The sequence below is a fragment of the Engraulis encrasicolus genome, chromosome 19 (assembly GCF_034702125.1).
Source record: "Engraulis encrasicolus isolate BLACKSEA-1 chromosome 19, IST_EnEncr_1.0, whole genome shotgun sequence".
Classification (NCBI taxonomy): Eukaryota; Metazoa; Chordata; class Actinopteri; order Clupeiformes; family Engraulidae; genus Engraulis; species Engraulis encrasicolus.
Window position 1 is genome coordinate 47,039,770 of NC_085875.1, and position 12,500 is coordinate 47,052,269.

At 49.2% G+C, this 12,500-nt stretch overlaps 1 protein-coding gene across 1 annotated transcript in view; it reads left to right on the plus strand.

Annotated features, from left to right (window-relative positions):
* crip2 (cysteine-rich protein 2) overlaps positions 1–12,500 on the plus strand; it is a 34,707-nt gene that overhangs the window by 11,179 nt on the left and 11,028 nt on the right. The window contains exon 2 of the mRNA XM_063184599.1: positions 10,221–10,315. Within this exon, the coding sequence (XP_063040669.1) occupies positions 10,221–10,315 (95 nt within the window). The remainder of the gene's footprint in view (positions 1–10,220; positions 10,316–12,500) is intronic.

Genomic DNA, 12,500 nt, shown 5'->3' on the forward strand with positions numbered 1-12,500 from the left:
AGGATAAAATCCCACTTTGTCTTCGGGTTTTATCTGTATTTTCAGCTTTTTCAATACAGTCTCATGCAATGAAAGACATGGCACACTTGGCCAGACTGACTTGGTCAAAAAATTCTGTACAGTGTCACAGGAAGTGCGGTGGGCGCAAGCTGGCATCAATGACAACAGTGTTTCTTTTTATTTCTTTTTTTTTAAATAATATGCTTTTTGGGCTTTTTATGCCTTTATCTAGGACAGGACAGTGTGAGATCGTGACAGGATGGGGGAGAGAGAGGGAAATGATTGGCAAAGGAATCGATCCTGGGTCGTCGGCGTAATGGTACCTTAGCTCACTGTGCCTCCATGACAACAGAGTTTCTAAATACACTCCTTTTATTACAGTCAATTCCAACCAACAAGCTCAGAGTCACAGCAGATGGAGGTTTCAAGCAATAACTTTCCAACACATTAGGAGCTATTAAAGTCTCTTGATGTAATTGTTTTTCTGTTTGTCTGATGTTTGGATTGCCCCTTTCAAGTGCTCACTGTTGTTCTCAGCGAATAAAGCAGGTGTGTGTGTGTGGGTGTGTGTGTATGTGCGTGAGTGTGCACCTTCATTACGAGCAGATAATTATCCAACAGTAATTGCTCCGCACCACCGCTCACCTCCATCTCTCTGTCTCTGTGACATGTGGCCAAATTATCCATTGATGCCTCCCGTCCCTAATTCCACTCTAATTACAGACACACAAAAAAGACACACACACACACACACACACAGAGACACACACACACTCACACACGTCTCTCTCTCTCTCAGAGAGAGTGAAACAACAATTGAGAAATGTCTTCTAGACCGTGTCTTTAAACGGTAGAGTATACCGCAGCCACCACCCCTGGCAGGAGTTGACTCCTGCTCCCTCTGTGTGGTGGCTAGCATTGAAGTCGCTCCCCTCAGACGTCTTCCATTGGGCCGAGCTGCACAGCAAGGACCTGTTAACATCATTGGGTTTTCAAGTGGGCACCCCACCTCTTTTACTGGTGTTTCGTCAACAAGCCCACGACACCTCAGTGGGGCTTGACAGCAGAACCAGCGTCCTGGAACTGCCCCCTCTGCCGATCAGGACCCTACAGTGCAGCTCTACTCCCTTCCTCTCTGCCTGCCTGGCTTTGCCAACGATCGCTCCGCTTCAGCCACAGCCACCTGGATGACTGCTCTGCCTGCTTTGAAATGCTGTTCACTAGGCTCTTGCGGGTTGCGCCTCTAACCCCAAGACTCCCTAGTGCTCTCAGAGGGTCTGGCCTGGGAATCCCCCTGCACCCCACCTCCACTGGTAGGTTCCAGGCTCTCCAGCCCCTCTGCTGGCTCTCTGCGATGAGTGGCTGGTATTTCCCCAACTTGCGCTGATGTGCCTCCTCGATCCTCTCCTCCCAGGGTACCGTCAACTCTATCAAAGCCACCTGCTTTGTTTGCAGGAGACCAGAGCACAATATCTGGTCGGAGGCTGGTGGTGGCGATTTCTTCCGGAACTTGAGTTGCCTACCCAGGTCAACTCTCATTTCCCAGTCCCTGTGCCGTGCCAAGGATCCCTGCACACCTGTCCTCCTTGCCCGCCTTTTTCGCCCTGGCCTGAGAAAGCCGATGAAGCGAGGGCCCTTGGTTTGAGCCTGGGGTCTTTTTCCGCTTCCTCTCTCTCTCTAGTCCTTCCGCCAGCTGCGCCAGCACTTTATCATGGCGCCACCTGAACCTCCCCTCGCTCAGGCTTGCCTGACAGGACGACAGGATGTGCTCGAGGTTTGCTGGTCTCTTGCACTGTGCGCAAAATGGGTCCTCTGACAGCCTCCACCTTTGTAGATTTGTCGGTGTTGGCAGTACATCATACACAGAGCTCAGCAAGAACTTCAGTCGATGCCCCTCCATGGTCCAGATGTCTTTCCAGCTAAGGGATCTTCCACGGACGCTGTCCCACCGCGTCCAGCTGCCTTGTTGTTTCATCGCCACTGCCCTGGCTTGCCTGCTCTCCTCCTCCACAGCTCGGATCTCCCCTTGCACCATTCCCCTACGCTCCTTCCCTTTCGCCTCCTTCCAGCTTGCTCGGGTAATGACTCCAAGGCCCAACCTCCCCTGTGTCACAGTGCCCGTGATGTCGGCGTGCTGCAACCGCTCCTCTGCTTCTCTCAGAGCTCCGCTTGCGCTCCATTTCCGGCCAGTTCTCACGGTGATGTTTGCTTGCCGCACCGCCTGATCCTCACTGTCCCGCAGCGTCATGACCAACCGGACCTTGGCAGCCTTGAATTCCTCCACGACAGATGTGATGGGCAGTTGTAGTTTCGACCCCGAGCTGTATAAGCCCAACGAACAAAAGCTTTTGGGGACTGACAGCCATCTCCTGAGGAAGCTGTTGATCTTCCTTTCCAAAGCTTTCACCGTTGTCAAGGGGACCTCATATACAAGCAGTGGCCACAAGAGCCTTGTTAGGATGCCGTGCTGGTAACCCCAGGCCTTGTACTTCCCTGGTAGACCACTCCTCTCCAGGGCTTGCAGCCACTCATCTGCCTGAGCATCTCACTTACACTTGCTCTGTTGTTAAGGTCAGATCTATACCATCTTCCCAAGCTCTTGACTGGCTTTTCGGTTACCGTGGGGATGGTGTCGTTGTTGATCTTAAACCAGAAACGATCTTGGACCTGGCCCGCTTCAGGACCAGACTCCTTAACTTCGAGGTTTGAACTCCATCCTGGCTGCGGTGGTGAGCTCCACCAAGTCCTCCAAGATCCACCTGCCTTCCGGGACTGACCTTGCTGTGATTGTCAAGTCATCCATAAAGGCCCTGACTGGAACCTGTTGGACTCCACTTGACATCACAGCTCCCCGTCTTGGCTTCTCCACTGACTTCACTAGGAGGTTCATTGCTGCCGCAAAGAGAATCACTGAGATTGTGCACCCGGTAGCAATTCCCACCTCCAGCCGCTGCCAATTGGTAGTGAAGTCTCTAGAGGAGAAGCGCATCTTAAATTTCCCGAAGTAGCTCCGGAGAAGTTGCTGAACCCTGTCTGGGACATGGTAGGCTTTGAGTGTGTGGTCGACCAGCTTATGGGGGACAGTACCATAAGCGTTGGTCAGATCCAACCACAGGACTGCTAGGTCTCCTCGATTCCTCTTGGCGTCCTCAATGATCCTGGAGATGATGCTGTTGTGTTCAATACAACCAGGGACTCCTGGGACTCCGCCTTTTTGTACAGATGTGTCGATGTACTTGTTGTTTATCAAGAACTGCGTTAGTCTCTTCGCCACAACTCCGAAGAACACTTTGCCCTCCTTGTTCAACAGCGAGATTGTGCGGAAGTCTTTCAGGCTGGAAGAGTCCTCCTGTTTGGGAATGAAGCATCCTTCAGCAATGAGAAAGCTGTCTGGCAACTGGTTCTTCCGCCACACCACCTTAAGGAGCTTCCATAGACGTCTTCTCAGCCTCTCGCAGTTTCTTGTAGACTCTGTACGGGATCCCGTTCGGCCCTGGTGCCGATCCTCCCCTGGCCTTCCTGATAAAATCATTGACCTCCTGCCACCTGAGCTCTCCACTATCGAATGCAATGCCCGGCTCTTCTGGACAGCGCAGCTTTCCTTCCAGGTTCAGCTCTTCCTCCCGCCTTGGATCGCTGTGGACCTTGCGGAGATGATGTTCAACCTCTTCCTTCGAGGCCTTTAGCACTCCTGACCTTTTAGCTCCCAGGAGCTCAGACAGGTATTTGAAGGGGTTTTTAGTGAACTTCACCCTCTCCTGTTCACGTCTCCTCCTATTCCTCCGCTGGCACTCTGCTCTGCGCAAGGTCTTAATGCGCTCCCTCAAAACCCCTCGCATCTCTGTCAGTGCAGATTTTTCCTCGTCAGGAGCTTGCCGGAAAGCCTTGTTGAGCCTTCTCAGGTCACTTCTGATCCTTGCTATCTCCCTTAAGCGTCTGTTCTCTTTGATCGGCTGGGGACCTCTGCACCGTCTCTCCACCATCCCGAAGCGCTCTGCACCCATACTCCAGATGATGGTGGACATTGCTTTCACCTTCTTTCCACTGCTTCCCGCAAGAACAGACTCCAGGACTTGATCTACCTCCCTGTCAAATGATTCCCAGTCTTTCCTAGCTGCTGCTGTTGGCCACCTCACTGCCTCCCTCCTGGCTTCCCCTGCCTCTGTGGCCTGCGTTCGCTGGCTTGTTTCCTGGCTGACTTCCATCTCTTGTTGTTCTAGGCCGTCTGGTACACCGTTGTGGGTTGAGAGGATGGTGACGCCTTCGTTGTGAGCCTGGAGATTCTGGGTGCTGTGGTTGGCCACCTGACCCTGCCTCTCCTCCGTCTCATGAGGTTGCCCTGTGCGTTGCTCACTACTGTGGCGTAGACAGCCCATCCTGCTCTGATGTATCCTCAGACCTCTATCGCCTTTGCAGACTTTTCCACATCTACAGACTCTAGTTGTTCCGTTGTTCTGAATCGTTGACCTTTGATCGTCATCCGTAGTCGTAACCGTAGTCTGTCCTGTAGGTCGTTCATCCTCCCCCGCTCTCGCACGACCTAGGGGGTGTCTTACATAAACTTTTCATAGCGACTTTAGGTGGGTTCCTCCTCGCGGAGGAAGTGCTTTGGCCTGCCAAGCCTTAGCACCCCGTCTCTGGTCTTCCCCAGATGCCAGCAGTCTCTCCCCGCTGTCACCACTCTTCCATGGTTGCCAGCTAGTCTTTCCTAGCAGTCACTGAGTCATCAGATGTGGAATGTCTTTAAACGGTAGAGTATACCGCAGCCACCACCCCTGGCAGAAGTTGACTCCTGCTCCCTCTGTGTGGTGGCTAGCATTGAAGTCGCTCCCCTCAGACGTCTTCCATTGGGCCGAGCTGCACAGCAAGGACCTGTTAACATCATTGGGTTTTCAAGTGGGCACCCCACCTCTTTTACTGGTGTTTCGTCAACAAGCCCACGACACCTCAGTGGGCTTGACAGCAAACCAGCGTCCTGGAACTGCCCCCTCTGCCGATCAGGACCCTACAGTGCAGCTCTACTCCCTTCCTCTCTGCCTGCCTGGCTTTGCCAACGATCGCTCCGCTTCAGCCACAGCCACCTGGATGACTGCTCTGCCTGCTTTGAAATGCTGTTCACTAGGCTCTTGCGGGTTGCGCCTCTAACCCCAAGACTCCCTAGTGCTCTCCAGAGGGACTGGCCTGGGAATCCCCTGCACCCCACCTCCACTGGTAGGTTCCAGGCTCTCCAGCCCCTCTGCTGGCTCTCTGCGATGAGTGGCTGGTATTTCCCCAACTTGCGCTGATGTGCCTCCTCGATCCTCTCCTCCCAGGGTACCGTCAACTCTATCAAAGCCACCTGCTTTGTTGCAGGAGACCAGAGCACAATATCTGGTCGGAGGCTGGTGGTGGCGATTTCTTCCGGGAACTTGAGTTGCCTACCCAGGTCAACTCTCATTTCCCAGTCCTGTGCCGTGCCAAGGATCCCTGCACACCTGTCCTCCTTGCCCGCCTTTTCGCCTGGCCTGAGAAAGCCGATGAAGCGAGGGCCCTTGGTTTGAGCCTGGGGTCTTTTCCAATAACCTGCAGCAATAACAGTAGCTCTAGTCTGGTATGTGACGAGCAGGCCCATATTGCAGATAGTTTAATCAGTTAATGGAGGTGTTTATTGTGGCAATGGCCGACGGCGTAGGCTATATATTATTGTCTGCCTAAACCAATTATGACACCTAGAATATCAGTCGTTGTAACTGGAGGCGTTATTGCTGACATCCTGGCCCTCCACCATTAACCCTTTACAGATAAACATAGTAAATCATGCATGTAGGGGACGAGGCTTTGTGTAGTGGGAGGGCCAAACTGTGGCTATGTGTTTGCTCCATTACTCTTTAGACCAGATAAATAGGATGTAAATATTGTTTGCTGTGTGCAAACTGTGATTAGTCAATTTCCCTGTAGTTAATTACTCATAAAGAATCAGTTTGACTGATTAGTTTGAATCATACTCTGGAGGATCGTTTCTGTGGCTGGACGGGCTGCTGTGGGTGTGTTCTTTGACCTATTCGGCCATTTTATACCTTCAAGTGAAAATATCTTTTTCATAGACTTTTTGTAGTGTGCAAACTGTGATTAAAATATGTCTCTATATTTTCAATGAGTTATTTGCCTTGTAATAAATTCATCTTAATTAATCAAGTTAACGCTGACTCCTATCATAATAGTAAATCATGTAGGGAAAAGGAGCCTTTGTGTGGTTGGTGGGGCCTCTGGGTGCGTTTGCTCCATTAGTCTTTTACACCTCCACAGGATGAGGAAGTCATTTAGGTAATCCTGAGTAATGCTGGAATGTTGACTGGTCTGTGTCCCTTTTCATTCAGCTTGGCAGCATGGGTTATCCCTTGGTAATCATCAGCCAGAGTGTCCACATGCATGACGCATGGATGGAGGAAAGAGTGGGAGGACCATATGCTAGGACTGGGCATTGGGGAGCCCTAGGGGGACGTTGAGAAGGATACATCTGAGAGGGGGTGGTGCTCAGTTGCCATTGGGGGGGGGGGGGGGGGGGGGGGGTGTTGGGTTCAGATGTAAGAGTCATTTAGTGACATTAGCGGCAAAATACATTAATGAACGTGTGGCTTGGACATGATGGTTGAACTCTGTGTGTTTCAACCAAGATTTATTGCAGACTAGAGTAAGTTTGTCTGTATCGCAGAATTTTAGGTTTGCTTGCATCATCACACCATGCCTCACATCTAGCATAAAGCACCTCAACTGGCAGTTGTGCTCATGTGTTTGCTACATTGCTACACCAAACACATAAATAATATAAAGAAATAATGTAAATAAATCATTCCCTTTTTTTTAGAGTGAACTCTCGTCATTGTTGTGAAGGTCTACTGAAGGTTGCGCTGGTCAGGTCTATGTAGAAATGTGGAGATGAATCACAGTTTGTTACTCTCCTGTCCCCTTTTTGCTGTTGACATCACAGGGGATCAAGGGATTAGTGTTCCATCACAGCAATAACCTCCACAACACCCAGCACAAGTAATCTGCACTCAGGTGTGGATAGCTTTCTCTCTCTGTCTGTCTCTCTCTGTCTCTCTCTCTCTGTCTCTCTTTCGCGTGCGCTCTCTCTGTACGTCTGTCTGTCTCTCTCTCTTTCTCTCTCGCTCTCTCTCTCCTCTCCCAGTTTGCAATCAGTGAGATGACAATTGCCCTGTGGTTTCTCATCCCTGAGCGTTGCTTGCCCTTCAGTCACCCAAACGTTTAGTCCACTCTGCAAACTTAGTCACTCAGATATGGAATTGGGCTTGAAGTTGGAGCCACATGGGGTCATTCCCTGAATTGAATGTGAAGGGCAAAAGAGGGTTAAAGGGTAAAGAAATGATTGCCTCGTGTTCATAAGCCACTAGTGCAATGTCACTTAATAATGTATTATGGCCCTTTTAATGCACCTCTGACTCAGCAGAGAACAATAACATCATTCCTTCATTATATGAAGAACTTGCCACAGTGCTGAATGAAAACCCCATACACACGGGAACAACCTTGGAGATGGTGTTGAAGCTCAGCCAACATTTTCACCACAAATTAATGAAGCCTCCTCCTTCTGAACGGGCACCTTTTTGGCAGAGTTGAGCCAGGGTATATCGTACAGTCTAAGGCGGTAATGCACTGTCTGTGGCCAGTACAGGTTCAAAAGGTGCCATAGCTCTCACTTCACGTCTCAATGAGTATACTCATGCGCTACAATTTCTGGCGTGTTCTGCAGTGCTGACTCACAGAAATTGCACTCCGCTGGTGCAACCCGAGTGGTAGAGAGTAGAGACAAAGACTCTCCTTGAGGTCCATTCAGAAAGAGAAGAGAGAGTTGCTGCTTCAGGGACCATCTCATGCAAGGTCATACAGCCCACAGCCAAGTGCATCCTGGCCACTACTACCAGGGGCTATTGTAAGCCACCGGTGACATCATTGCCTGAAATTGAAAATTGTCAGGTTGGGTGGTTGTTGGGTTGGAGAGTGTAACTCTATTGTGTCTGAACCTGACCTCCATGGTACACTGTTGGTCCCTAGCTCAGCTGAGGTGTGTGCGTGTGCGTGTGCGTGTGTGTGTGTGTGTGTGTGTGTGTGTGCGTGCGTGCGTGTGTGGTGTGCGTGTGCGTGTGCGTGTGTGTGTTGTGTGTGTTGTGTGTGTGGTGTGTGTGGTGTGTGTGGTGTGTGTGTTGTGTGCGCTCAGTGACTTCATACTTGTCAGGTTGGTGGGTTGGAGAGTGTAACCCCATTGTCTGTGACAGTGGTACACCATCCCTTAGTTGAGGTCACTGTGTGTGTTTGCTTCGCTGTATGCTTGCTTAGTGACTTCATACTTCAGGTTGGTTGGTTGGGACCAGGGGTGTGGTACAGGGGGGTAAAGTGTGACTGAGTCACCAGGGCCCCACGTATATAGGGGGCCCACACACAGTCCCATTTATGAAGGCATATAGAGGGGGTGGGGGGTCCTATTGGAGCTGATTGCATATAGGGCCCACAATGTGCTGCTACGCCCCTGTTTGGGACGGACAGTCAGTTGTTTGGAGAGCATATCCCCATTGTCTCTGTGCCCTGACCTCAACGCTACACCGTCCATCTCTGACTGAGGCGAGGTCATTGCGTGCTCTTGAGTGACTTCACGCATGGTGTGCCTTGGATTGCGCATGGTCACGTCGCAACGGACGTAGTGACGGCCGCCCATGCGTGATGGAAAGGTGATAAATCACATAACACCACCCAGAGAAGTAAACAGGGCCACTCGGTGATGTAAGAGGCCGAAAAGGAAAAACATTTTCCGAAACGTTGTGGAAGCCCTGAGCCAAGCATTTCCAAACACTCCTGGACTCGTTGTGAATGGCCTTTACCTCTGTGGTGTGTCACAAGGAGCAAGGTTATGTTTTGGAAGGGGAAAAAATTTGCCTCTCTTTCAAGCTTGTATATTTATATTGTTTTGTTCCATGTTTATTGTTAATGTACGATCAATGTTCCTGTTTTAAATCAGTGAAACTTCAAGCTTCAATCAAAGTAAAGTCCTTGTAGGAGGTTTGAAAAAAAAAACGGACAATGAGGAGGAAGGAAGGTAAACAGGAAGTCAGTTGTGCTTTCTGGACAATTCTGGCTGCTGATGATAAGGGGAAAGGTGTTTCCTGATGCTGCCTGGGTGGGTGGTTTGCCTGCGTGATCAGGACGCTATATTCTGCTGTGTGTCATTGTAGCAAAGGAACCCCCGGTCCTCCAGATTTGTGGTAGGAAAGAGTAAAGCATTACGGGCCCTTGCGGCACGGGAGGAGGAAGTGGTTAGACACGCAATTGTTGTGGTCAGAAAAGAAGCGAAGTCAAATAAGCTTTGGAATGTGTGTGATTAGGGTTTAGGAATGTGGCAAGCTGATTGAATGGTGTGCGTGTATGTGCGTGTATGTGTGTGTGTGTGTCTGTGTCTGTGTGTGTGTTCTTGGCAAAGATCCAGCTGTTCAAGGATTTCAGCACAGGCCACCAACATTACATGCATTTGTGATTGGTACACACATGCATGCGTAGTATTGCCAGCTTGACTGAATGACATTCAGCTTAGGGCGACCCCCACTCAGCCAACACCCCTCCACAACCCCAAAGGACGTCTACTGACCAGATGAAAACAAGGCAGATGGGATTTAATATTCAGGACAAGGGTCTACTGGGACAGGATTGACTTCGATGCAAGGATCTTGGATTTAGCACCGCAATGTCAATCTTACAGGCACTAGTATACACAAACAGCATGTACACATACAGCAATGATTCCCAACTAAGGGTATGGAAGCACAAGGCAGGGGGTAGCAGAAAAATGAAATAACAACAAATGAATGAAGCACTGTCACACTGGGACAGAGGTATAGCGTTTAAGTTAAGGATAGGCCTACTCGTGGTAGGACAATAACACTTAGGGGGTGAGCAAGACAAAAATGGTTGGGAAACACTGACAAACAGCATACGCATACAGTATCACTATCCACCAGCCTCTCCATGTTTTCACTGTGAGGTATAGGGAAGCGGCCCGTTCCAAAGTATACAATGACAAGGCTCTGAGGAGAGATGTGTTCATGTACTGTAGTCACATGGTCATGGTATGTGTTTGTTACTCCGTGTACCCAATCTAATCATGTTGCCTCTTCCTCCCTCTTCTCTGTTCTCCCCATGTTTTTCCCCTCTTCCTCCGCTCTTCCTGTGTGCAGCGGAGAAGGTAACATCCCTGGGAAAGGACTGGCACAAGCTCTGTCTGAAGTGTGACCGCTGTAACAAGATCCTGACAACAGGGGGCCACGCTGAGGTAAGTCCCATCATGCAGCAGCACTACCACCATTTACAGAACTGAAGGCCTGCTTTCTTTATAACTAAGAGAATTCAGGAAGAGGGAGCAGAATGTACTCTCTCTGTTGAGAAGAAAAAGTATGGGGGCACGGTGGTTCAGTGAGGTAGGATGCCGTGCCATTGCGCCAGTGACCCGGGTTGGATTCCGGCCCGAGGCCCTTTGCCGATCCTTCCCTCCTCACTCTCCCCACTTGTTTCCTGTCTCTCTCAGCTGTTCTGTCTGCTTAGTTGAGGTGAAAACGCCCAAAAATATCTTTAAAAAATATGAAGAAAATGTACTGTATGCCGTGGAAGTTACTTAACATGATTACACTGAATGGATCATCATCATCCTCATTACCACCGACTTTGCCTTACACAGACTTTACTGTAGTATTGTTTATCTGTACAACTGAGAACACAAAAGCATATCTGATAAATCTAAAACAACCACTGTCTATGGTGAAGTCTACAACACCCCTTAAAAGAACATTTATACCATGCAACATACCTAATGATGTGCATGTACAGTAATGACATCATTTCAAAACATACCTTACTGTTACTATTCACTTTGCCTTGCATGGACTTTTGCAGTACTGCTGTTTACCTGTACAACTGAGAACCCAAAATCCTATCTGATACCGTTTCTAAAGCAACCATTAAAATCTGATTAAGTACCTACAACAACCATTGAAGTTATGCTTGGTCCCTGACTGACCTAAAGAAAGTTCAAAAGCATCGTCTTCCTTTTTAAGTAGATCATAGTAGATCTTCACTGACTTCTACAAATTTCATCGTTAAAAGTTCTTCATTTTCCATTTGTGCCAGTCCAGGCACATTGGAATTTGTGTGCAGGCCCTCTGAGTGAATAAATAAATAAATACATAGAAAAAAGAAAAAGACAAACTATATTAAAATAGTGATCCAAGTTAAAGTAGAGAAGTTAAATGAAGAAATACATGTTAAGCTATTAAGTCAGTCAAATCTTCTGCCACGCTACCCAAGTGTGGCTTGGCATCTCGAGCAATGGACTTCCCCAGGGCAAGAGATTATCTCCAGGAAACGAGTCTCGTGTTTGCTAGGAATGTGAGCATGAGCATGGTTTGATGTGTCACTCACATTATAATCAGATTTCAGAGGAAGCTTTCATCTCGATGCACCCAGAGTACTGTACTGGCTTCTATAATCTGTTGTTTTACTGTACCATTGGGATGTGAACAGATCCATTGTAGGCTACTGGGACTGGCTGCCTTCCCTAACTTATCGTGATAAAGAAAACCATTGTTTTAAAATTGATGGGGAAAACGGCGGAGGTGATGAAATAGACATTTTATTTTGGTTCTACTTTGATTATGTGGGTGTTTTTTTAGTACAGTATGTCATTTTTATGAAGTATATGAGGTATTTTAAGTTGGTTTTAAGCAACACCCCATACATAATACAGCTATGGTACAGAAACATGTACTGAAAATGGCCAGTGTGTCTCTGAGATACAGCAATGATGTAAGGAGAGGGTGGTGGGTGCTGGCTAGCTCAGTGCTTAGTGACTCAGTCAGTCCGGGCCGTGTGTGTGTGTGTGTGTGGGACTCTGGAGCTGGCGCTCTTTTGTGTCCATTGTGGCCTCCGAGAGACAGAGACAGTCCCGGCATAGAGGCTGCATATCGATATAATGACACATTGTGTAGCCCATCAGCCTGGTCTGCACTGCTCTAGCTGAGCCACGTAGTCACAGAGCCGCCACGCCAGTGGAGCATTATGGAGCCCCTTTATTATTTGAAGTGTAAGTCGCCAGGCACCGAGCCCTCTCGCGCCATATGGCACATGGCACCATATCGGGGGCATGGGGTGGTGCATCTGAACACACGGGCACACAGACACACATGAGCGCACACGCACAAACAGACACACGCGTGCCGTGCGCACACACACACGTCGCACACACACAGAGGCATGCTGATTGTTGGAGCCATGGGTAGTGCATCTGAACACATGGGCGCACACACACGCACACACACACACACACACACACACACACACACACACACACACACACACACACACACACACACACACACACACACACACACACACAAGCATGCTGACTGTGCCATTCTTCTTTTTACATGGGACATGGGAGCATTTGAGGACACACAATGAAAACC